The 27,987-nt window shown below is 44.8% G+C and overlaps 1 protein-coding gene across 2 annotated transcripts in view; it reads left to right on the top strand.

Moving 5' to 3' along the window:
- The window catches only part of CMIP (c-Maf inducing protein), a 253,336-nt gene that overhangs the window by 101,057 nt on the left and 124,292 nt on the right, over positions 1–27,987 (top strand). For both annotated transcript variants that reach the window (XM_068260379.1, XM_068260380.1), the window contains exon 2: positions 6,646–6,771. In XM_068260379.1, coding sequence (XP_068116480.1) covers positions 6,646–6,771 — 126 coding nt within the window. The remainder of the gene's footprint in view (positions 1–6,645; positions 6,772–27,987) is intronic.

Here is a 27,987-nt window from a genome sequence, read left to right on the forward strand (position 1 = left end):
CGGGAAAGGGACCAGTGTAGACATTGGGATCAGCCACCGCAGGGGTGAGTTTCTCCGCCGGGCGCATTATTAGGGTCAGGGCCGCTGTACACACACTTGATTAACAGCTGAGGTGGTTGTTATTGGTCGCCTCAGCTAACTTTAGTCAAGTGTATGTACAAGCCTTAAGAGGAACTGCAGTGAAAGTAACAATATTCACTAGTAAATGATTTAGTCAGTGTTTGCCCATTGTAAAATATTTCTTCTCGCTGATTTATATTCTGAAATGTATCAATGGTAGTGGTGACATCTGTAGTTCTGCCAGGTGATCTGTATGGAATGTTCATTTACTGAGAGTTCCATGCACAGAGGGAGATATTGCTTGCTTGGCAGTTGAAAAAAGCCGTTATTTCCCACAATGCAATGAGATTCACAGACAGCAAACTGTCAGGACCGTGACATCACACTGTGGGAGGGGTTTCACCACAATATCAGCCACACAGACCCACCCCCGAATCAGGGGAAAAAAAGATTTCTTGTGGGAAAGGGGGTATCCGCTACTGATTGGGATGGAGTTCAATCCTGGGTTACAGTTTATCTTTAAGAAGCTTGCTTTATTAACATGTAGTGAAAAGTTCTCACTGTTAGTGTTAACTTACCACTCCAGTGAATACATTTGCTTAAGGTACCCATACATCTAGCGACTTGGCTCCTGATTGACCATCAAATTCGATAATTATCGAATCAGATTAAAATCGGTGCCGACAAGTGCATGCCTGATCAACGATGCAACCAGTTTTGGGCTGAACATGTGGATCAGACTTGCTACAAGATGTGGGCCGTTGTGGTCGATATGGTGCATGGCGGTAACAGCGAGCATATCGGGGCGAGCGACAAACGTGATGAAGCTCCGGTCCCTGCCCCCCCCCATGTTAAATGTGCCCTCCCGCCCAGTGCACTATACATTACTTGTCCATGGCTGCCACTGGCTCCACCTATACACGCACCCCACGTGGTTGCCGGAGTAATGTGGGCGTGAGTGTGACTTCTCTGCCAGTGAGATTACAGCCAGCCTGCAGCTTGTGTATGGCAGCCAGGGAAGGAGAGAGGGAGTGGCTGTGCCTCTGTGTGGTTGTGTGTGTGTGTGTCTGTATATACGCTTGATGTCTCTCTCTCTTCCTCCCGCTCTGTGTGCTGCTGTGTATTTCCCTCTTGTATATAAAATACAAAAAAATAAAGCAGACAGCTTGGAATCTTCCATTTTACATTGCAGTCTCTAGTAACACTCCGCTTAACTACAGCTGAGGCCAGGTGATAATTCCTCACACACTTTACGGTTGTTATCACTTGAATACCTCTCTGCAAATTAAGATCCTGTCTGTAAGTTTAGGATTCCGTCGATAATTTAAGGATTCAATTGTTAACTTAAGGAATCACCCCTTAATTTAACCACCCTGGCGTTCTATTAAGATCGCCAGGGCGGCTGCGGGAGGGTTTTTTTTAAATAAAAAAAAAACTATTTCATGCAGCCAACTGAAAGTTGGCTGCATGAAAGCCCACTAGATGGCGCTCCGGAGGCGTTCTTCCGATCGCCTCCGGCAGCCAGAAGTAACACGGAAGGCCGCAATGAGCAGCCTTCCGTGTTTGGCTTCTCCTGTCGCCATGGCGACGAGCGGAGTGACGTCATGGACGTCAGCCGACGTCCTGACGTCAGCCGCCTCCGATCCAGCCCTTAGCGCTGGCCGGAACTATTTGTTCCGGCTGCGCAGGGCTCAGGCGGCTGGGGGGACCCTCTTTCGCCGCTGCTCGCGGCGGATCGCCGCAGAGCGGCGGCGATCGGGGAGCACACGCGGCTGGCAAAGTGCCGGCTGCGTGTGCTGCTCTTTATTTGAGCAAAATCGCCCCAGCAGGGCCTGAGCGGCAGCCATCGGCGGTGATGGACGAGCTGAGCTCGTCCATACCGCTAAGATGGTTAAAGGAGTTATCAGGATAAAATTAAGAAAATAAGTGCTACTTACCCGGGGCTTCCTCCAGCCCCAAGCTCCCAGCATGTCCCTCGTCGCAGCTCAGTCCCAGTCCCCGGCGATGACATCAGGCCGACCTCCTGTCAATCAGTAGTTCTGCGCCTGTGCAGTCCGCTCCAGTCCACGTGGTGGTGATTGACAGCGTCTGTCCCGCAGGCACAGTACAGGCTGACCAGGAGGTCGGCCTGACGTCATCGCCGGGGACTGGGAGCAGGCTGCGTCGAACGGCTGCAGGCAGAGCTGCGGCGAGGGACATGCTGGGAGCTTGGTGCTGGAGGAAGCCCCGGGTAAGTAGCACTTATTTTCTTAATTTCTCCCTGATAACTCCTTTAAGGACATAATCTTTATTTTAAAGATTGCATGAAGTAAAGTGCTTAGTGAATACTAAATGATTATTACCATGGGGATAACAGAAAAAACAGCTCAGATGGGGATAACATTCAAAAACAAGCGTAGTGAATTGTGGCCATAATGTCTCCAGTGTACATCATCACACACACACACACACACACACACACAATTTCCAGGCACAGGGCAGGAAAGCAAATCGTTGTCAGCACCAGCTGTCTTTTCCCACACATATTCATTGTGTGAGTATTACAAATAAGAATAACAGTGCCCCTGACAGTGTAAATTTCCTGTGCCACACATAAAGTATTCTGCCATGCCCACACCAGGATGATGCAAACACATCTCATTGGTTCACGTGGGTGTCTGCCTCATAAGCAGAACAGAGCATCACAAAGTCCTGACTCCTCAGGCCTGTTCACTCAGCGATGATTCATTCTGTATAATCTGTTTTTGGTGTGACATGATGAACAACGTGAGTTATTTTCACTGCTGCAGTGAACGTGTCGTCTGAGATTAATGAAGTTAGTTGGTTTTTTGTGTGTATCTTTGTAAAGACTTGAACATTGATATATACGTACTTACTATTACCGCAAGAACAAAGTGTACAAAAAAAAGTCTTTCTTTTGTTCCTTGTATCATTTCCTGACGTCATAATGATCCTTGTTGGCCAGTGCAGAAAAGGAGAAGTTGCGCCAGCAGTCAGTCACACAGGTCTGTTTCAGCTGCGTGCTTCATAGCTTCTAAAATATATGCCCTTTAGCACCACATGTTGGGTACAAGGCACAACCTCTTGAGGCAATGATTATTTTACATAAATAAAAGTCCTTTAGGAAAGTACATAAGCATAACTTGAGACTATCAGTTTCTTTGATTGGGGAAGTCGCGTAAGACGAAACATGAAGTAAAAGTAATACAGTATCATAAGCCAATCAGAGATTTGCAAATGATTGATGTTTAACTCCTGCTTCCTGTTTTATCTTGGCATAGCGGCACATAATGGTAATCAATCATGTGATCACCTCCACTTCCTGTTTGATCTTGCTTACCCATCATTGCTTTTTAACACTCCTTTTCCTGTTATAATTGTAACTTCTGCCGTGCAGCCCATTTTGCGCTTCATACATTTCAGCCACACCCCCACTAAGCTAAAAACAGGTTTGATCCGAGTTCCAATTTTAATTGTTATCAAACTTTCTTAAAGCCCAAGTCCAACTATCACTATTATGAATTAATATCTTATTACTGTGTTTTATACTTACTAATTGGCTTACTGACATTCAAATTCTTGCACAATCTATCTGGGCCCTGGATACCTGAAGGACTTGTTGCAACTGCATCACACCCCCCACAATCTTAGATTAAAAGAACGTAACACCTTGGTCACCCCCAGAGTCCACCTCAAAACCTTTGGAGACAGAGCCTTTTGTCATGCTGCCCCTACACTTTGGAACTCCCTGCCACACCCAATCAGGACAGCTCCATCCCTGGAAGCATTTAAGTGTAAACTGAAAACCTACCTCAGTCTGGCATTCATGAACATCTGAATATCTCCCCTGTAACACAACCCAGCCTGCAACCCTGTATTAATCTGAGACACAACTATGCGCTTTGGGTCCTATGGGAGAAAAGCGCTTTACAAATGTTATTGTATTATTGTAATTATAAAACATTTAATTAAAAAAGTGTTTATATTTGCAGTAACAAAATCCAGAAATATCTGTTGCAGCAGTTGATCCTTGTTGGTCTTCTCACTGCAGAGATTGCAGCTGCTGCTACCTTCCTGCAGTCTGAGCCCCGCCCCCCTGCATGGAGTAGTGGAAAGTGGTGCAGTTGCCTATTAGTAGAGAGTAGCGAGTCTGCTCTCTTTCACCTCCTGCTGCTCACAATACTGCAGCAGTTCAGACTGAGGGAGGGGCCAACAATACTTTGTTACAATAGAAATGCAGGTCTGCAGCAAGGAGGCCAGAAACAATCAACTGCTGCACTGATATTTTACGTTTTTGTTTTTTTAATAAACTGCTATATGCATTAAAAATAAAAGAAAAAGGTGCTAGTAAACCATGTACTGAGGCTTTAGCAACCCTGATATTTTTAGACCTAAATAGGGAAAGTTGTGGGAGTCAGAGGGACAGGGGTATTTTAAGGGAGGAGCTGTTGGGAGAGCTGCAGCTGTCTATAGGAGACCATGCTGTAAGGCACACACAGGAAAACATCAACAGCGGTGAAGTATATAACCGTCCTCACACAAGGTCACATTCTTCCACAAGATGCCGAAAATGCGGAGTCACCCTTTAATGAGTTCATTTTTTTATATGTTTCCTAAAAGGATTGCTGAAAAGATGGTAGCTGGCTTCCTAGCTCTAAGCCAAGAGGGCCTCGCGATCAGGTTGTTTTGCCGTCTCCAAGCGACAGTGCCAAGGGAAAAATGTATTACACAGAAAGCCTTTCACACAAACATCTGCTTAGTAAATCATCATAAACAGCCATACGTCCTCTGCTTGACTCCTACAAGTTCCAAAGCCCAGTGTGCGCCAAGCCCTGGATTGTGGTGGCCGGCAGCCTTTGCGTAAGCACAGATTAGGTTACAGCCTTGTAACTGAAGTACAGTACAGACAAGTTTGAGTCTAGCTGCTGTTGCTGCTGTACCGTGATCCCGTTTACACACATGCTGCAGCTGCCATTGAAGGCTGCTGCATAGCTCAAGTGCACAAAGGCTTGAAGGGAAGCCATTCTGTGAGTCACATTGCTGAGTGTGGCTGCCATGGCAGCCCGGATGTCTGGAGCGTTCCTGAGGAGCTGAAATCTACCTAGAAGAGGCAAGGCCGGCAGCTGCAAGCGGTGGCAGTTCCTGTGCCAGGACGCATATTTCTCAATTACTAAATCAATGTCCTGCCTTGTGTAGCGTTCAGTCACCATGTCATAAAAGTGACAGTCAGCTGATCACCAGAAAAATGCAGCTATTTCAGTGGCAGTCAGCTGATCACCAGAAAAATGCAGCTATTTCAGTGGCAGTCAGCTGATCACCAGAAAAATGCAGCTATTTCAGTGGCAGTCAGCTGATCACCAGAAAAATGCAGTTAATTCAGTGGCAGTCAGCTGATCACCAGAAAAATGCAGTTATTTCAGTGGCAGTCAGCTGATCACCAGAAAAATGCAGTTATTTCAGTGGCAGTCAGCTGATCACCAGAAAAATGCAGCTATTTCAGTGGCAGTCAGCTGATCACCAGAAAAATGCAGCTATTTCAGTGGCAGTCAGCTGATCACCAGAAAAATGCAGCTATTTCAGTGGCAGTCAGCTGATCACCAGAAAAATGCAGCTATTTCAGTGGCAGTCAGCTGATCACCAGAAAAATGCAATTATTTCAGTAGAAATGTTTTTTTTTTTCAGTTTATATGATTGCCACATTTATATTTTATAATTTTTATATTTTTTATATTTTATGTTCTCCTATTTTGCCAATAATTATGGCCTGATCAATGTTTTATAGATCATCAAATTGCATTTGCACATTTTCCCACGTATTGCCACTTTAAAAAAGTTCCACTTGTCGCCATATGATGAGCGTTATTGTCAGTGCTGGAGGGATCTGTGCAGGTTTTGATATCACCTGGGGGGAGAATGTGTCTCTGTATCTGAAAGTTTTTGTGTTGACCGTTAAGAATCTTTTTCCAGAAAGCAGATGTTGGAAAATAAAGGGAGAGGGGTCAGTGGCAAGCTTGCCAGCTCTCTTTCTGTACCTGCTGGTGTAAAGTTTCTTAAAGGGGTGGCAAGCTGCAGAAAGTGATTATTTCTGCTCATTGAATGGCAAGTTGCAGGCAATGATTCTTTCTGCTGATTGGCTGATAAGCTGCTGCCTTTTGCTGGGTCCACACACTAAAAGTTTTTCCCCTCGATAGATGGTTCCGATATTCCTTCCAAACGATTCTGCACTCGATTTCTCATAGAAGTGAATAGAAAAAGATAAGAAAAAACTAGCGGAAGTTAAGAGAATCGAGCGCAGAATCAAGCAGAGAATCGATCGGGTGGAAAAACGTATCATGTGTACCCAACAATACCTTCTCCTGTGTGGATCCTGAGCTGAACCAGACAGTCATTAGAGATGTGAGGATGGATTTGATATGTCAGAACAGAACTGCAGCATTGTTCTCTGTGGTAGGCTGAATTTTACCAGCATCATATACCATGTTAGATCCAGATTTATGATAAGATTGCAACTCAGTCCTGTTATCTGTACCTGTCGGTGTGATGAAGAAGCTGACAATCTCTCTCTCTCTGTTCTTGTCTCCACAGCCTACAGGGTACATGGAAAACAGCATGCCATACAGCTCCATTGAAGATGTCCAGCTGCTGTCTTGGGAAAATGCCCCAAAATACTGTTTACAGCTCACCTTTCCTGGGGGAACGGTTCTTCTCCAGGTGAGATTTGCCTTGGGCTGTCCATATGTTATAAGAAATCAAGAATTATCTGTAATCTTAGATATCATCTGTCATTCTATGGTTTACACATGACTACACGGCCTAGCGTCACATTTACTCAAGTGCTTAATCAGCTACTCTACAGCTATATCATAAGTTTAGTTAAAATGCATTTTTGGTGTACATAAAAAAAAAATGATTACGCTAATGCTTAAAAAGTTAGAATGTCCCAACACATTGTCTGTTTAATAGGCTTTACTGGAACTCCAAATCAGCTGGGTTTCAGCGCATAGATCCGCCTCCTTGCAGAAAATGGCACCTGCTTTTTCTATATCAGATATAGATAGGCCTTTTTCTGCAAGGTGGCAGGGCTACACGCTGGAACCCGGCTGTTATGGGGCTCTGGCAGGGCCGGATTTACCATAAGGCACTGTAGGCAAGTGCCTACAGGCGTCTGATAATGAGAAGGTGGCTCACTCCCTTCTCTGAATGCGCCTCCTTCCCTTCTTCCCTATGCAGAGTCCTGATGAGGGTGTAAATGAGAGATTACTTGCTCCACTCTTGCCATTTCACTGATGAGTTCTCCCTTCACTCAGTGGCACTTCTAGCTACTTAATACTGAGGGCACCTCTGGCTACTTAATACTAAGGGACACCTGTAGCTACTTGTAAAGGGTAAGGGAGAAGCTTATGGTGGGGTTCGGCAGGGGTTTATGGGATCATGGAGGGTGAAGTCTAGGGGTGTCAGGACATCTGTGCCTATAGGCTCCTGTGATGTACATCCGTGCCTGGGCTCCGATGAATTCTATACAGATGACATGCTGGGGCATTCACATTGTCCATGACAGGCTGGTATGGTTGACAGGGTAGAGTGTCAGCTTCCTGGCCAGGAGCTTTTTGTTCCCAAAAGCAGATGCCATCTTAATATAGCTTTAAAATTCCTGAGCATTGGAAGTCATGAAATGCCTTTTTTGTTACATTCTTTAAATCAACAAGACTGTTCTATGCAAATTAGAGGAGTCTGAGGCAGTGAAATCCTGAACTGAGGTGTTGGAGTCGGGGGATATGGGAACCGACTCCACAGCCCTGACATTTTAGGCAGCAATCATTCCTTACCTCAGAGGCAGATCTATAAATCACGGGCCCCACAGCCAAGCTTTGATGGGGCCCCCAGTATTTACACCTTTTTCCTTTGTGACCCTCACAGCCTGGGGGCCCATCTTCCAGGGGTCATAAAACAAGTGTGACCATCAGGATCTGCACACCCATAACAAAAGCACCTGATCTGAAGGATGCGGGGCTGTGGAGTCGGTACACAAATCATCCAACTCCGACCCTTTAGTTTATGAAGCCACCGACTCCAGGTACCCAAATTGCTCCGACTCCTCGACTCTGACTCCTTAGTCTAATTCTTACAAAGGCTACGGATTCGGTTTAAAAATCATCCGACTCCTCCACCAACTTCACTCCAGGTACCCAAAATTGCTCTGACTCCGACCCCTCGACTCCGACTCCACAGCCCTGGAACGATTGACCCCATAATCAGAGGGAGTGTAGTTGGGGAAAGTAGTAGTTGGGCTCCCTTACAGCTCTGGGCCCCCCTGTGATCGCAGGGGCTGCTCTCCTGTAATTACGCCTCTGCCTTACCTTCCTCTGGTCATACACATAGAAAGCACAATGGGCCAGATCCAACTCACCTTTTCTACCAACAAAATCATCATCATCTTTTGCTTAACATAAAAGTAGGTGGAAAAGTACCATCAACATGAGTATTTGCTTGCTTGCTGGTGGCTTAAAGAGCGTTTTATTGGTCAGATGTGAAACCATCACTTAGGGGAAATCTGGGAGAAAAAGTGAATGGGATTAGGCCCTGTAATATCCAGAACTAGGCTAGCCCTGTGTGATGTATCAAAGTGAGGCCGAGCCATGTTCAGTGAGATGTCTTAAAGGACCACTATCGCAAAAACGTAGGCAGTTAAAATCTGACAGAACCGACAGGTTTTGTGCCAGTTCATCTCCTCATGGGGGATTCTCAGGGTTTTCTTTGTTTCCAACAGCATTTCCTGAACAGCAGTTGCAAAGTCTAACTGACAAAATAGTGTGCAAGTGATTAGGGAGGCCGGCTGGTATCTTACTATTTTGGCAGTTAAACTACTGTTCAGGAAATGCTGTTGAAAACAAAGAAAACCCTGAGAATCCCCCATGAGGAGATGGACTGGCCCAAAACCTGTCGGTTCTGCCTACTTTTTTTTGCAACAGTGGTCCTTTAATGCCATTAATTGATGAAAGTGACAGACTGGTAGCCATTTTGAGAAAGAGCAGATGTGTGTGCAGAGGAGCTGATGTCAGCGCATATCTCCCAAACAGCACAGGGGCATCTGTATAAACAGTTCAATGTATGGCTCATCTGGAACACAGGCGGCACTGGGAGAGGTACAAACATTACTTTTTTAACCCTTTAGCAGCCAAATAAAGTAAAACTATATTTGGCTGCAGGGACAATTTTTTCCTGGCGTTTGGGAAGTGTGCTTGGCAGGCTCGGCAGGGTATGTGGTGTCAGGAAGCTCTCATACATACCTGTCCAGACAGCTGGATCGTTTTTTCTTCCTCCACCCTAATATGTCTTCTCGGTTCCAATCACATGATTTGACGTGATCGGGATCCAGGAGACCATCTCAGCGTTACAGCACCAGCCGGTGATGGAAGAGAATCTGGAGGAAGAAGAAGCTGATCCAGCCAATCGGGTCAGGTACCCATAAAACCTTCCTTCTGCCCACTCTGCATACACTGCCAGGCTGTGGAAGGCACACCTCCAGCGGCAGGAAAAATTTGGTCTACTAAAGCCTAGTTCCCCAACCCTGTCCTCAAGGCCCACCAACAGTACATGTTTTGCAGGAAACCACAAACATGCACAGGTGAGGTAATTAGTGTCTCAGCAGAGCTGATTAACTTCCTCTGTGGTTTTCTGCAAAACATGCAGTGTTGGTGGTACTTGAGGACAGGGTTGGGGAACACTGAAGGATTAAAAAAAAGTAATGTTTGTAGCTCTTCCAGCAGTGATATGACATGTGATCGGGATGCAAGAGACCCTGTCAGCGTTACATTGCACCCTCTTCCACCACCAGGTGGCGCTGTAACACTGAGGTCTCCGGGATCCCGATCACATGTCATATCATGTGATTGGTACCCAGAAGACCTGCCTGGAAGTTCAGAGCTGCCAGTGGAGGAAGAGTATAAGCCGCCCAGAACAGGTAACTATAACTGCCCCCTGCGTCCCGTTCGTATGGCTACTAGGCAGCCAAACGGGATTTGCCAGCAAAGTTTTACGTTGCACAGCAGTCTTCAAATGAAAAATTTAGTTTGAAGCTGCTAATGGGTTAAAGGATACCCAAAGTGACATGTGACATGATGAGATAGACATGTGTATGTACAGTGCCTAGCACACAAATAACTATGCTGTGTTCCTTTGTTTTTTTTCTCTGTCTGAAAGAGTTAAATATCAGATATGTAAGTGGCTGACTCTGTTCTGACTCAGACAGTAAGTGACTACATTGTGACCCTCACTGATGAGAAATTTCAACCATAAAACACTCTCCTAGCAGAAAATGGCTTTTGAGAGCAGGAAAGAGATAAAAAGGGTCAATAGTTCATAGATTTTTAGCTCTGGCATACTTCAATGAATGTGTCATTGAGCAACAACAATAAAACTGTTTAAAACTTAAAAAGTTGATTTAAACATAAAATAAAACTGTGGAATATCTTAAGTCATTTTTAGAAGAAGGAAGTTAGATACGATCGTTTATTTCATTTGTTTATTTTCGCCTCGGGTGTCCTTTAAACAGCGACTATACAGTAGATGACATCCTCTAAAAATTCTCTTGCTAAAAATTTCCTTCAAAGGTTTCCTTCTCTGGCAGCAAATTATTCATGCAGGGAAATGGGAGTTTGGGGATAATCTGTACACCTGTGACTACCATAAAGTATTTTTGCCACCGTTGCGAGGAAGAGAATTTCCTGTCATGAATGGCTTCAGATTGAAACGCAACAATCAATTTGAAAATACTTGGATTACAAAGGCTACAAAAGTAGCACTTTTAATTGTTAGCGCTAATAAATGTCATAGTAGTTTTTTTTTTATTATTCTTTTCATGAAAATGCTATAGCGGTTTTACAGCACTCAGCAGAATATGTGGTGTGGCTGCTAACGAGTTAAACTCTCAGCCCAGAAGGTATTATTGCTGCGCTCATTTTCCCTCTGTAAATGTTTTGCACACACGTGGTGCCGTTTTTCCCCTTCTGTTCTTAATAATCAGTAGCCAGTCAGATGGAAAAACAAACAAGGGAGAACCCTGGTAATGCACAGAGGAGATACAGTAGCGGGTGCAGCACATGAACTGTACTCCATGTAAAATGCATGTCTTATGCTTCAGGGCACCAGAGTCAGGCTTCTATCCACACACACAGCTTGCAGGAGTGCTGTACCTGCCAGAGTCTGGCACCGGCTATGAGGAGCAATGAAGTGTGACTGGCGGAACCTTTCTGACCCTGCTCCTATCCATCCTTACCAGAGCCACAATACAGGCCTGTACTGTGTGACAGCTGGCCACAAGTAAAGGTCATTTGCATCTTCACATAACAGACATTCCGACCATGGTTTCCACTGTTTTTCCTATAGCTTATTTCTGCTGCTGCTACACCCCTTATTTCTGCTGCTGCTACACCCCTTACCCCCCCCCCCCCCCTCCCCTGACATTTTGCTGGTGATGTCTGCACTGAGCACAGAATGGGTACAATTCTCCAGTACTCATATCAGTCTGTCATTTTTAACAATCAACTGTTACACAAAAGTGACTTCTTACCACCCTTGTACAACAACAATAACAACGAAAACATCGTAGGACCCAAAGTGCATTAGCTTGTCTCAGATCAGTACATTGTGATGTGTAGAGGGGGAAAGTTATGTGATCATAAATGCCAGACTAAACAGGTGGCTTTTCAGATTTGATTTAAACGTGTCCAGGGATGGAGCTGTCTTGATTAAAGAGGAACTCCAGTGAAAATAATGTAATAAAAGAGTGCTTCATTTTTACAATAATTATGTATAAATGATTTAGTCAGTGTTTGCCCATTGTAAAATCTTTTTAATCACTGATTTACATTCTGACATTTATCACATGGTGACATTTTTACTGTTGGCAGGTGATGTAGCTCCTGCATGCTTTTTTGGCAGTTGGAAACAGCTGTAAACAGCTATTTCCCACAATGCAACAGGGTTCACAGACAGGAAACTGCCAGGGGTACCACGGTCCTCAGAGTTTCTTGTGGGAGGGGTTTCACCACAATATCAGTCATACAGCGCCCCCTGATGGTCTGTTTGTGAAAAGGAATAGATTTCTCATGTAAAAGGGGGTATCAGCTACTGATTGGGATAAAGTTCAATTCTTGGTCGGAGTTTCTCTTTAAGTTTGGCAAGGCAATCCAGAGGGTAGGAGCAGCATGACAGAAAGCTCTGGCTCCAAAGGTTTTTAGTTGGACTCTGAAGGTGGTCAAGTTAGTTTTCCCTACAATGGGAGCAAAAGGACAGTCCTGGATGGATTTAGTATAATGAGAAAGTGTCTATAAATTCTAATTACCGTAGCTGCTATCCAAATACAGGGTGATGATTAATGTTAATCTAGACTTCTGTGTATTTTGACTTATTTCCTGTTTTGTTTTTTTCCTCTAGTCTGGTTCCTCATTTATTAAAAGACTGAATGGTAAACTCTGACAGCCGTATATGTTTTTTTTTTTTTATTGCAACCCTAAACATTTGCTGTGTGGCTGACTTTACACCCCAGCAGCTCAGATCTCCAGCTGCAGTTAGTGTTATCCAGGAGAGCTGATGGCAGTGATGGTAGGAATCAGATGATTTGGGCTTTTATGATTGTTTATGATTGCTTTGGACCTTATTTCCGAGTGTGTCCAGTGCTTCCTGGCTCCTCCTTGTTAGTGACTGGGCTCGCTAGAAAAAACATTATTTTTATTTCCTGCCGCAGACACCAGCATCTCATTTCTGCTTTTTACTCCACCCCTCTCAGCAGTGCAGAACATGTTAAAGTGGATCTGAACTCCACTCTAAAAGATAAGCAACAGCAGAATAACCTTACAAAAAACATTTCTTTGTTAAAGCCGATACAAATTCTGCAATAAATCTGCAGTGTATCTACTTCCTGCTTTCATGGAAGCAGACAAAGGGTTAACATCCTGTGTACAAATTAGCTGCTCTGCCCAGGCAGCATAGATTCCTGAGCTGCCACTGCTGAGGAATCAAATTACAATTGTGGCAGATGAGGCAAAATGGGCTGCACGGCGGTGTAGTGGTTAGCGGTTCTAATCCCAGCCAGGGCACTATCTGCACAGAGTTTGTATGTTCTCCCCTTGTCTGTATGGGTTTCCTCCCACATCCCAAAAACATAGATAAGTTAATTGGCTTTTCTCTAAATTGGCCCTAGAGCAGGCATGGGCAAACTCGGCCCTCCAGCTGTTACGGAACTACAAGTCCCACAATGCATTTGTCTTTATGAGTCATGACTGTAGCTGTCAGATTCCTGCAATGCATTGTGGGACTTGTAGTTTCTTAACAGCTGGAGGGCCAAGTTTTCCCATGCCTGCCCTAGACTATGATGCATGCACATACATAAATAGACATACCGTATATACTCGCATATAAGCCGACCCGCATATAAGCCGACCCCCCAACTTTTCCCTGAAAACCCAGGGGAAAATGATTGACCCCCATATAAGCCGGGGGTAGGAAATGCTGGATTGGTGCAGCCCCCCAGTGTGTCCCAGTATAGCTAGTATAGTGCCCAGTATGGGTAGGTAGTGCCTCAGTATAGCTAGTATAGTGCCCAGTGTAGCTAGTATAGTGCCCAGTTTAGCTAGTATAGTACCCCAGTATGGCTAGTATAGTGCCCCAGTATGGCTAGTAAAGTGCCCAGTTTAGCCAGTATAGTGCCCAGTTTATCCAGTATAGGTAGGTAGTGCCCCAGTATAGCCCCCCCCCCCCCCCCGCTCCCCCTGCGGCCGCCGCTGCTATTACCTGCTTAGGCAGCGGCCGCTTCCTAATCCGCGTTCCCCTTCTGAAGTTTCAGAGTGTATCACAGCAGCGCGATGCAGGGGGCAGGAAAGAGCGGTTCCCCTGGTAACGGCGATACAGATCGCCGCTATAGGGAGCCGCGCTCTTTCCTGCCCCCTGCATCGTCACCGCAGCAGCGCTGGGCGCGCTGCTGTGATACACTCTGAAACTTCAGAAGGGGAACGCGGATTAGGAAGCGGCCGCTGCCTAAGCAGGTAATAGCAGCGGCGGCCGCGGGGGGAGCAGGGAGGGGGGGAGCGGGGTGCGAACCACCCGACCACTAGACCACCAGGGAAGACTCGCATACAAGCCGACCCCCCAACTTTTGACCCCCTTTTTGCGGGTGAAAAATTCGGCTTGTATGCGAGTATATACGGTATGACATTAGTAAAGTGGTAGTATGTGGCCGCACTCCCCTAGTCGTATGTAAGGTGCAGCCACCAGAGCACCAGGTGGCAATTGACAATTTGTATAGCAGAAGGATCAGCACACTCAGTAATATGTTGCAAACCTTAAGCTCTTTTAATACAAAAATGTTTCCATAAATGCACTTCGTGTACAAAAAGGACTAGCAACTTGCAGTAGATAGGCGCCAAAGACACCCAAAATCCATCAAATGCCTGCTGGCCGACTTGTATAAAATGTCTGTGAGGAAATCGAGTCCAAGATCCACACTTCCCAGGAAAAATGTGTCTCAAAGCACGGTGACCGACACTGGCCCAATGCTGCCTTGGGCAGCAGCCCGTCTTCAAGCCGATACATGTGCACATTTATCGCCTTGAAGACGGGCTGCTGCCCAAGGTGCATTTAAACTTTTTTTTGTATTAAAAGAGCTTAAAGTGGATCCGAGGTGAACTTTTACTCATTGCACAATTGTGTTCCTTTCCTATTGTTTATAGGGCATTCCTCAGGCCAAATACTTTTTAGTTTTTGTTTTAATACTCTAATTCCCTATAAACTAAATAAACCACGCCCACAGGTTTTCAGAGAGCCTTGGCAGTAGTAAGGGCTCATGGGAGCTCAGTCTGGGCAGGAGGAGGAGGATGTGTTACTAGCCAGAGATTTCAGAGGCAGAGGGGAGGAGGGGGGGATTAGGATTTTGTGCTCAAGATGCAGATAAGCCTGCCTCTGTGTAATGTTTACAAACAACATGGCTGCTGTCATTGTATCATAGGAATAAATAATCATATTCTATTAAAGCTGTTTGCAGCTAGATTTGCTGTGTAAACTATCTAAACGTTAGATAAGATATATAGACAAGTTACTTGTTATAGTTAGTTGTTCATCTCCGATCTGCTTTAAAGTTTTGCAACATATTACTGAGTGTGCTGATCCTTCTGCTATACAAATAGACATAAGACTATAGTAGGGATTGGATTGTGAGCTCCTCTGAGGGACAGTTAAATGACAAGACAATATACTCTGTACAGCGCTGCGGAAGATGTCAGCACTCTATACATACCGTACTTAATAATTACAATAATAATAATTAGACAGGCTAAACTCTCTAAGTACATACAGGGTGCATTTCTCTGTCTTCCTGCTGTCCTGTGCAAGGGTTCAGGTACACTTTAATCAGCAGAGAGCCAAACAGCGTGTGTGTACAGGAAAGGGCTGTCCAAGACAATCAAGAATGATTATTTGGAATGACAGTCAGTGTGTGCTGAGCTGCAGCTGGGGCAGCCTTATTACAGTGCGAATGGTTGGCAAACTTGTGTGTAAATAAGATTTTGCTGAGAGTTTGGTTTCTGTTTACAGTGCATTTTAGAGCCAAGTTAGCAGCAGTTAGTGCCCAGATGGGTAAGATTTTCTTTCTGTTTACCTTTTCGCTGCCAAGTGGAAAAAGGATCCGAATTACAGCACTGCATGTGTGTACCTCATCCTGATGCAGGTGGTGTAACTATCAAGGTGCACACACACACATACCATCAGAATCTCCCACCAGAATCGAGATCGGTCTTGCCAGAGGCATTGTACTAACACTTCACACTGGTATGTGAGCAATGCAGGAGTGTAAATATAAAGGTGCATACACACATACCATCAGGATCTCCCAACAGAATCGCCTCCAGTCCTGCCAGAGGCATTGTACTAACACTTCACACTGGTATAGGAGCAATGCAGGAGTGTAAATATAAAGGTGCATACACACACATACCATCAGTATCTCCCACCAGAATCACGTCCAGTCCTGCCAGAGGCATTGTACTAACACTTCCCTCTGGTATATGAGCAATGCAGGAGTGTAAATATAAAGGTGCATACACACACATACCATCAGTATCTCCCACCAGAATCACGTCCAGTCCTGCCAGAGGCATTGTACTAACACTTCCCTCTGGTATATGAGCAATGCAGGAGTGTAAATATAAAGGTGCATACACACATACCATCAGTATCTCCCACCAGAATCGCCTCCAGTCCTGCGAGAGGCATTGTACTAACACTTCCCTCTGGTGTAGGAGCAATGCAGGAGTGTAAATATAAAGGTGCATACACACACATACCATCAGTATCTCCCACCAGAATCGCCTCCAGTCCTGCCGGAGGCATTGTACTAACGCTTCCCTCTGGTATATGAGCAATGCAGGAGTGTAAATATAAAGGTGCATACACACACACACCATCAGTATCTCCCACCAGAATCGCCTCCAGTCCTGCCAGAGGCATTGTACTAACACTTCACACTGGTATAGGAGCAATGCAGGAGTGTAAATATAAAGGTGCATACACACATACCATCAGTATCTCCCACCAGAATCGCCTCCAGTCCTGCGAGAGGCATTGTACTAACACTTCCCTCTGGTGTAGGAGCAATGCAGGAGTGTAAATATAAAGATGCATACACACATACCATCAGTATCTCCCACCAGAATCACGTCCAGTCCTGCCGGAGGCATTGTACTAACGCTTCCCTCTGGTGTAGGAGCAATGCAGGAGTGTAAATATAAAGGTGCATACACACATACCATCAGTATCTCCCACCAGAATCGCCTCCAGTCCTGCCGGAGGCATTGTACTAACGCTTCCCTCTGGTATATGAGCAATGCAGGAGTGTAAATATAAAGGTGCATACACACACATACCATCAGTATCTCCCACCAGAATCACGTCCAGTCCTGCCGGAGGCATTGTACTAACGCTTCCCTCTGGTGTAGGAGCAATGCAGGAGTGTAAATATAAAGGTGCATACACACACATACCATCAGTATCTCCCACCAGTATTGAGTTCGATCCTGCGAGAGGCATTGTACTAACACTTCACTCTGGTATATGAGCAATGCAGGAGTGTAAATATAAAGGTGCATACACACATACCATCAGTATCTCCCACCAGAATCGCCTCCAGTCCTGCCAGAGGCATTGTACTAACGCTTCCCTCTGGTGTAGGAGCAATGCAGGAGTGTAAATATAAAGGTGCATACACACACATACCATCAGAATCTCCCACCAGTATTGAGTTCGATCCTGCGAGAGGCATTGTACTAACACTTCCCTCTGGTATATGAGCAATGCAGGAGTGTAAATATAAAGGTGCATACACACATACCATCAGTATCTCCCACCAGAATCGCCTCCAGTCCTGCGAGAGGCATTGTACTAACGCTTCCCTCTGGTATAGGAGCAATGCAGGAGTGTAAATATAAAGGTGCATACACACACATACCATCAGTATCTCCCACCAGAATCGCCTCCAGTCCTGCCAGAGGCATTGTACTAACACTTCACTCTGGTATATGAGCAATGCAGGAGTGTAAATATAAAGGTGCATACACACACATACCATCAGTATCTCCCACCAGAATCACGTCCAGTCCTGCCGGAGGCATTGTACTAACGCTTCCCTCTGGTATATGAGCAATGCAGGAGTGTAAATATAAAGGTGCATACACACATACCATCAGTATCTCCCACCAGAATCACGTCCAGTCCTGCCGGAGGCATTGTACTAACGCTTCCCTCTGGTATATGAGCAATGCAGGAGTGTAAATATAAAGGTGCATACACACACATACCATCAGTATCTCCCACCAGAATCACGTCCAGTCCTGCCGGAGGCATTGTACTAACGCTTCCCTCTGGTATATGAGCAATGCAGGAGTGTAAATATAAAGGTGCATACACACATACTGTACCATCAGTATCTCCCACCAGAATCACGTCCAGTCCTGCCGGAGGCATTGTACTAACGCTTCCCTCTGGTATATGAGCAATGCAGGAGTGTAAATATAAAGGTGCATACACACATACCATCAGTATCTCCCACCAGAATCGCCTCCAGTCCTGCCAGAGGCATTGTACTAACGCTTCCCTCTAGTATAGGGGCAATACATACTGCTGTACCTGGGAAGAGAGGCGAGGTCTTTGGTGTAGCCCACAGTGGAGTGGTTTCTGGCAGGCGAAATAAGGAGGGAAACAATGTGCTTGGGGAATCACTGTCGCTCAGTGTACCCAGTGGGCAGCACGGTGGCGTAGTGGTTAGCGCTCTTGCCTTGCAAGCGCTGGGTCCCCGGTTCAAATCCCATCCAGGCCAACATCTGCAAGGAGTTTGTATGCTCTCCCCGTGTCTGCGTGGGTTTCCTCCGGGTACTCCGGTTTCCTCTCACATCCCCAAAAACATACACATAGGTTAATTGGCTTCCCCCAAAAAATTGGCCCTAGACTACGATACATACATAGACATATTACTATGGTACGGACTAGATTGTGAGCCCCTCTGAGGGACAGTTAGTGACAAGACAATATACTCTGTACAGCGCTGCGGAAGATGTCGGCGCTATATAAATACTAAATAATAATAATAATACCCATACTTCAGACATGTTATACTACTTTTTTGAGAGCTTTTATAGTTTCTGCTCCATTGTTTAGAACACTCGACTAACCCTATCCGCTAACCCCAACTGAATAAACCAACCTCTGCATATCCTATCCTCTAACACTAGTCTTCCTAACCAGTACCTAAATCTAACTAATAACCATAATCAAAGCGATATTCATTTTTGGTTGTCTTCTCTCCCGCCACCAATCAGGGCCAAATTTACCCCTCTACCCCCAAAACCTGCTTCACCAATAAACAGATGTCATATTTGCCAAATTTGCCGTAATGTGGAATAGAGATTTTCTAGCAGCCCGGCAGTGCTTATTTAAAGGACTACTGTCGCAATTATTTGTAAGATTTAAAACTCATGTAAACACATACTTAAAAGATGTACATTTCCCCATGAGTACAATTCACTAATTATTAATTTTTTTCCCCATGTTGCTGTCTGATACAGCAAGCAGGATGATTCTGACAGAACTGACAGGTTTTGGACTTGTGTATATCCTCATGGGGGATTCTCAGTATTTCCTTAATTCTTTACAAATGTACTCCCTGTAAAGGATCAATACAAAGATAACAGCCAGCATCCCTATACTTTTGCACACTGTTGTGTCAGTTGGACTGAGCAACCACCGTTCAGTACGTGCTTTTGGAAATACAAAAAAATTAAAAATAAAAAAAAAAAATGGGAATCCACCATGAGGAGATGGACTTGGTTAGTGACAGCAACATAGGAAAAATACATTGATAGTGCATTTTATTCTGGATCAAATGTACAAATTGTATGCATGAATTTTAAATTTTACACATTTTGGCGATAGCAGTCCTTTAAGCCTGTTCCTTTGCGGTGACATTTACTTTTTAAGTGTAACACAATACAAGAAACATCTGATGTGTCACCCGCATGATACAGTTCTTTTCCCTGTAATCTGTGTGTACTTCGCTTTGCTGAGATATTCCTCACTGACTAAGCTTCTAAATTGTCCTTGGACAAAAGCCCACGTTATGCTTTGATGCAAACAAATGCAGCATGACGATAGCATTTATAAGGGTCCCTTACTAACTCCTCACAGAAGGAGAAGCCGCCGAGGATCGTGGGCCTTTTCTTCTCTCCACAGGAGGAGTCTGGGATGCAGCAGATTGGGGCCTTATTGCCTGGAAAACCCCAAAGTGCCTCATTCAGCACAAATAATACCTAATGAGCAGCGTTTCTTAGCATCGGTTAAAAATGACAATACTCCTCTGCCGCCCCGGTGATAAATCTCTCTGTGAGCATTAAAGTCTGCTAATTGCCTGCGCTGTTGTTTGGTTTACATGTAAAGAGCCATTTGTACACACGCCTTCCAGCGTTAATTCATCATGTGTTCCTTGTAATGGAAGCGCTGGCCTTGTGCAATATTAATGGCTCTGAGGTGACTGTGCTGCACTGTATAATAGGGAGCCCAGCTCCACAGCCATTGTCGAGGTGTCATAAGGGAGATAATAACTGTGTTACATGACACATACTACGTCACTGTGCGTTATACACAAGATCATCTTTCACAATTATTGTGCTTAAGCGTTTCACAATGCCATAGCGGGGGGCATTTTTACTTAAAGAGGAAGTGTAACCAAGGATTGAATCCCAATCAGATACCCCCTTTCCCATGGGAAATCTTTACCCTTTCTCGAATAGATCATCAGGAGGGTCTGTATGGCTGATATTGCGGTGAAACCCCTCCCTCAGTGTGATGTCAGGACCAGGGTTCTGACAGTTTTCTTTCTGTAAACCTTGTTGCATTGTGGGAGATAACTGCTTCCAACTGGCCAAGCAACTAGCACCTCCCTCTGTGTACACACACACACACGCACGCACACACACACACACACACACACACACACACACACACACTGCAGAATTATTAGGCAAGTTGTATTTTTGAGGAATAATTTTATTATTGAACAACAACCATGTTCTCAATGAACCCAAAAAACTCATTAATATCAAAGCTGAATATTTGTGAAAGTAGTTTTTAGTTTGTTTTTAGTTTTAGCTATTTTAGGGGGATATCTGTGTGTGCAGGTGACTATTACTGTGCATAATTTTTAGGCAACTTAACAAAAAACAAATATATACCCATTTCAATTATTTATTTTTACCAGTGAAATCAATATAACATCTCAACATTCACAAATATACATTTCTGACATTCAAAAACAAAACAAAAACAAATCCGTGACCAATATAGCCACCTTTCTTTGCAAGGACACTCAAAAGCCTGCCATCCATGGATTCTGTCAGTGTTTTGATCTGTTCACCATCAACATTGCGTGCAGCAGCAACCACAGCCTCCTAGACACTGTTCAGAGAGGTGTACTGTTTTCCCTCCTTGTAAATCTCACATTTTATGATGGACCACAGGTTCTCAATGGGGTTCAGATCAGGTGAACAAGGAGGTCGTGTCATTAGTTTTTCTTCTTTTATACCCTTTCTTGCCAGCCACGCTGTGGAGTACTTGGACGCGTGTGATGAAGCATTGTCCTGCATGAAAATCATGTTTTTCTTGAAGGATGCAGACTTCTTCCTGTACCACTGCTTGAAGAAGGTGTCTTCCAGAAACTGGCAGTAGGACTGGGAGTTGAGCTTGACTCCATCCTCAACCCGAAAAGGCCCCACAAGCTCATCTTTGATGATACCAGCCCAAACCAGTACTCCACCTCCACCTTGCTGGCGTCTGAGTCGGACTGGAGCTCTTTGCCCTTTACCAATCCAGCCACGGGCCCATCCATCTGGCCCATCAAGACTCACTCTCATTTCATCAGTCCATAAAACCTGAGATATTTCTTGGCCCAGTCTTGACGTTTCAGCTTGTGTGTCTTGTTCAGTGGTGGTCGTCTTTCAGCCTTTCTTACCTTGGCCATGTCTCTGAGTATTGCACACCTTGTGCTTTTGGGCACTCCAGTGATGTTGCAGCTCTGAAATATGTCCAAACTGGTGGCAAGTGGCATCTTGGCAGCTGCACGCTTGACTTTTCTCAGTTCATGGGCAGTTATTTTGCACCTTGGTTTTTCCACACGCTTCTTGCGACCCTGTTGACTATTTTGAATGAAACGCTTGATTGTTCGATGATCACGCTTCAGAAGCTTTGCAGTTTTAAGAGTGCTGCATCCCTCTGCAAGATCTCTCACTAGTTTGACTTTTCTGAGCCTGTCAAGTCCTTCTTTTGACCCATTTTTCCAAAGGAAAGGAAGTTGCCTAATAATTATGCACACCTGATATAGGGTGTTGATGTCATTAGACCACACCCCTTCTCATTACAGAGATGCACATCACCTAATATGCTTAATTGGTAGTAGGCTTTCGAGCCTATACAACTTGGAGTAAGACAACATGCATAAAGAGGAGGTGTGGCGCCAGGTGTGTTGCTGACAGACTGCTGTGTACTCCTACGTTTACTGCCTGAGGAAGCGGGCTCATACCCGCGAAACGCGTTGTATATTTATACCCTGGAGTGTACCAATAAATTGATTTTGATTATATTACACATTTTTGTGTCTGCTTGGAGGGGGCGGTTCCACCACAGCCTCCTCAGCTATTTTTAATATTTTAATTACTGTTTTTATTCTTTTGGCGCCTCTGTTCAACTTATATTGCAACATGCATAAAGAGGATGATGTGGTCAAAATACTATATATATAATATAAAATATATATATATATATATATATATATATATATATATATATATATATATATATATACTTTAAAGCCTATCACGTTAGTGGGTGTGGTTATAAATATTGGCAATTGGTGCCGTCTAGTTTTTTTTTTCATGTCTGCCAGTAGTAAAGATGATTACATGCAGGCTCATTGTGGATCAAACACTATGAAGAAATTACATGGCGAATATCAGTAATTTCTTGATCTCTTCTATTTTTAACTTCTTACTTTGCAATGTATTGATTTATTTTTTCCCTTTTTCGCTAACGTTCCTATTTAAAGAGGTATTCTGCTTTTGTTAAAAATGTATATAAACATACGTCAGTTTCAAAGAGATTTTCATGAACTGTCAGTAAGCTCACATTGCAGTTCCTTGCCACCATAGCGAAAGTGCCCTGTTTGTACTACAGACTGCCTCAAACACCTATCTTGTTGCATGAGTTAGGCCTCTTTTCCATGGACAGCTGAACTCTGTGCTCAGCAAGCAGTTACCAGGCAGCATTGAGCAGCTTTGAGAGGGATTTCACTGCCTATCAACTGTCCATGGAAAAGAGGCCTCAGAATCAGAGCAGGAGCCATTGGTGTGTATTTTCAACACCTGTGCTAATCCATTGATTGGCAATGTACTAATGGGAAGCCGGGGCTTTCTGCTTGCAAGACTTGATTTAGACTTTATACTCCTTTTATTAGAGCAACTTTCATGTTAATCCGCTTCTATATTCTGGCTTCTTTGATTAGTTTCAGTTTGGTGAGTTTGAAAATAATCAGCCAACCTTGATTGTAGTTCTTGTGCCTCCAGCTCTCTCCTCTCACCCCTATAGTACAGAACAAGCTGCCTGTACAGTGATCATTCCTAAATCATCACAAATGATCATTTTGGGGGACAGTAATCTAGCATCTGTGCATATCATGCATCTTAAAGGGAAACTGTGACCAAGAATTGACCTTCATCCCAATCAGTAGCGGATACCCCCTTTCACATAAGAAACCTATTCCTTTTCTCAAACAGATCATCAGGAGGCTCTGTATGGCTGGCACAGGAAAGTGTGAGGACCATGGTCCTGGTAGTTTCCTGTCTGTGAACCTCATTGCATTGTGGGAAATTGTTGATTACAGCTGTTTCCAATTGCCAAAAAAGCAAGCAGCCTCTACTTCTAGTGACATCACCTGCCAGCAGTAAAAATCTCACCATGTGATAAATGTCAGAATGTAAATCAGGGAAAAGAAAGCTTTTATAATGGGCAAACACGGACTAAATCATTTATACATAATTATTGTAAAAATGAAGCACTTTCTTTTTACATTATTTTCACTGGTGCTGTAAACAAAAACTCCCAAGAATTTAGGACTCCTTTGATGTTATATCTATTTAGAAATCTGAAGACCTTGTGAGATGGTCTCATTACTGATCTCCAATTGATTCCTATAGAGCTGCATGCAGCCCCTGTGGCCGATCACATGACACGACCTCCCCCAGTGAGAGCAGCCCCTGTGGCCGATCACATGACACAACCTCCCCCAGTGAGAGCAGGCCCTGTGGCCGATCACATGACACAACCTCCCCCAGTGAGAGCAGCCCCTGTGGCCGATCACATGACACAACCTCCCCCAGTGAGAGCAGCCCCTGTGGCCGATCACATGACACAACCTCCCCCAGTGAGAGCAGCCCCTGTGGCCGATCACATGACACAACCTCCCCCAGTGAGAGCAGCCCCTGTGGCCGATCACATGACACAACCTCCCCCAGTGAGAGCAGGCCCTGTGACCGATCACATGACACAACCTCCCCCAGTGAGAGCAGCCCCTGTGGCCGATCACATGACACAACCTCCCCCAGTGAGAGCAGCCCCTGTGGCCGATCACATGACACAACCTCCCCCAGTGAGAGCAGCACCTGTGGCCGATCACATGACACAACCTCCCCCAGTGAGAGCAGCCCCTGTGGCCGATCACATGACACAACCTCCCCCAGTGAGAGCAGCCCCTGCTAAGAACGGTTAGCCCCTGAACTCTTGCACAGGACAGAAGGAAAGCATAGAGAATGCACCCTGTATGTATTTAGAGAGTTTAGCCTGTCTAATTCCCCTTCATGCGGGATTAATCACATGTTGTATTTTGATCTCTTATCTTTGTCAGCTGGCTGCCTTGGCAGAGTAGCTAATTTGTAAACACAGGAAGTTACCCCTAGGTCTGCTTCAATTAAAGCAGAAAGTAGGCTCAATGCAGATTTATTGCAGGATTTGTATCAGATGTAACAAATAAATGTTTTTCTTTAAAGGTTATTATGCTGTTGCTGATCTTTTAGAGCAGAGAGGAAGTTCTGAGTTCAGGTCCAATTTTATTCCTAGAACTGCAGAGGAGGCAGTTCCATATATAACAGTTGGAGACTTTGGCCTGGTCCTACTAAAGAGATTTCAGCTGCGCTTCAGGATTGCCTCAATTGCCTGCCATCCCAAAAACCTCTATGTTAGTGAAAGTCAATAGAAGTGAACCCAAAGGAGCGATTGTGATTTGGACAAATTGCAATAGCAGGTCCTGCAGCATTTTTGTAGATTGCGCTTAACCTCCCTGGCGGTCTATTAAAACCGCCAGGGGGCAGCGCAGCACATTAAAAAATTTTTTTTAATCATGTAGCTAGCCTAGCGCTAGCTACATGATAGCCGCTGTGCAGCGGCATCCCCCCACCCCTCCGATCGCCTCCGGCGATCAGAGCAAACAGGAAATCCCGTTCAGAATGGGATTTCCTGTTTGGGTTCCCCCGTCGCCATGTCGACGATCGTGATAGACGTCATCGACGGCGTCATCGGGAGTCCCGATCCACCCCTCAGAGCCGCCTGGCGCTGATAGGCCAGGCTGCGCAAGGGGTCTGGGGGGGGGGGGGTGACGGCGCGGCAGGTATCGGCGAATCGGCATGGAGCGGCGGCGATCAGGACGTGCACACAGCTAGCAAAGTGCTAGCTGCGTGTACAAAAAAAACAATTATGCAAATCGGACCAGTAGGGCCTGAGAAATCCTCCTGCGCGGCATAGCCCGACTCGGGCTTACCGCCAGGGAGGTTAAAGGACACCTGAAGTGAGAGGAATAAGGAGGCTGCCATATGTATTTCCTTTTTAAACAGTACCAGTTGCCAGGCTATCCTGCTGATCCTCTGCTTCCAATACGTTTAAATGTAAAAGATGGAAGCTCTGCAAAACCGCTTTTGAAGTATGTATGTATAGAGACGTGCCTATGACCTCTGTCCTGGGGTCGGGGCTACACACCAGAAAGCAGCAGAAATTTACCTCGGTAGACCTGGCAAGCAGTTTAAACTTTATTTACACAGGATACAAAAGAAACTAAACGCAAATCGGAAGCACTGTACAATCGCTGGCAGTAGATTATACAGCGCTTCCAATCGCTGTGGAAATCACTGTAGCAAATGCTAGCAATTAAGCTAAGCGTTTGCTACAATCATTGGCGATCTAGTGATTTGTTCTTCTCACAGCCACAATTTTGTATCAAAATACAGTATTTGCAAACTAATGAAGGTTCGAGGGACCAAACTAAGTTATTTGAGGCAGATACATCCACCACAGAAAAAAAAGCACAGTGTCAGATATATAGTAATTCAGAGAACAAAATGGCTGCCGCAGTGTATGCACAGCAGGTGTGAGGTCTCAGACTGCCCATTGGTTCTTCTGACAGGTACTTCAAGACAAACACAATGGAAGGTCAAAAGACCGCATAAGCTCACCCTTGGCAAACCTGCTCGTTGACTTGTCATTTGGCCACTTGTGTTCTTCAGTTTATAATATGAACCTGTGACCAGAGATGCTGTTCCTTCATCAATTTAGTTTGCTGGAAAAAAAAGGCAGTATTGTTCATTTTCAATAACAGACTTTGCTGCCCTGATTAAATGTGTACACAGCATGGAGCAAATATTGACATACACTGCAGGAAGCAGATACTAAAGAGCCATTGTTATTTGTACACCACACCAAGCCTGCCTGGAAGCCACTAATGTGTCCATGGCAGGAAGGTATGATATTTACTGGAGTGATCTGCAGAGATGGGGGGGGGGGCACTCAGAGGAGAAGCGGTGAGACCTGGCTAGCCTGCCAGGGAATGATCTCACCTGTTCCAGTTTCTGATAAGCCCTTATGAGTCTATCAGTGATGGGCAGTAGTCCCACTCAAGCAGGGGACACTCGGGTTGTGCAGCACCTCTGGAGCGGTCCCGACTGTGGATGCAGGCAGCCTCTCACTGTACCAGCGACCCGTACAGGATTATCAGCAACTGGAACAGGTGAGATCATTCCCCAGTCAGGCTAGCCAGGTCTCACCGCTTCTCTTCTGAGTGCGCTCGCACCCCCCCCCCCCCCCTCTCTACAGATCGCTAAGACCACTGGATAGCGGCACAAAAAGCAGCACCGGCCTCCATTTCCCAATCTGAACCCATCTCATCATCCTCCAACCCAGATTGCTACCCCTGTTTTTCAACAGAGGTGTGTGTGTGTGCGCAAATGTTTTCAGTACACTCACCGTATTTCCACCACAGGAAGGGAGAACCAGAGAGCCTCATTTATGGTGTGTTTTGAAGCTAAGATTTACATTAATGTTCATTAACACCGGCAACTACGAAGTTTTTTTTTTTTTTTTGCATACGATTGCACTGCAATGGAAACGCTAGCTGCAGATGTGAAACTACCTGAAATTACAGTGGTGGGCTGAATTGTTAAAGACAGTATATCTCCTAGAGAACCTGTGTGTTTCTAGGTCAGGTGGATGTAAAAGCCTGAGGAAAAGCGGAGGACAGGGGACATAAGACGACGTCTGTGCTGTCACCTTTTTGATTTTACACAATCTTATCTATAACTGGGACAGGGATAGCCGTTACCCATAGCAACCTTACAGATTGCACTTTGAAGTGACAGAAGTGTACCACAGCAGGCTCCCACTATTAAGTTTTCTATGGCTTATTTGTGCTGTTTTTATGCCTGCATGGAAGCTGCCATCTTACTAGTCATGTCAGTACTATGCACAGAACAGGGAAATATTTTTAATAAAAATGTATAAAAAAAAGAAATAAAAAGTGTTTTTTTTTAATATATTGCACGCATGCTTTTGGACAGCTTACAAGCGGTCCACAAAACTGCTTACAATATAAAGAAACCCTTAAAAAAAATTGTACCTCTTTTGGTACAAAAATCACAGGGAAATTAAACGCTGGGGACATTAAGCAGAATAATGTGTGCTTGGTTCTCACATAAATCTGCACATTTCTGGTCCAGTCCGTTTTGAATTACTTTTCTATCTAGTTTTACATGACTGGCCTGGAAATGTACACCTCTTATATATGAACACACCCATAGAAACTGATACAGAACTGACAGTACCGTACAGGAAATGTACATCTTTTATGTGCGAAGACTTACCGCACAATGGGCCAGATTTATCATCGCATTACCGACAGTGTTTTCTTCTTAAACAGTTCTAACCAGCAGGGGGAACAGTTCTGCATTATAAGAAGTTTCTTAAATCCTACTTAAAGAGACTCTGAAGCGAGAATAAATCTCGCTTCAGAGCTCATAGTTAGCA

Source organism: Hyperolius riggenbachi, chromosome 11, assembly GCF_040937935.1.
Source record: "Hyperolius riggenbachi isolate aHypRig1 chromosome 11, aHypRig1.pri, whole genome shotgun sequence".
NCBI classification, from domain to species: Eukaryota; Metazoa; Chordata; class Amphibia; order Anura; family Hyperoliidae; genus Hyperolius; species Hyperolius riggenbachi.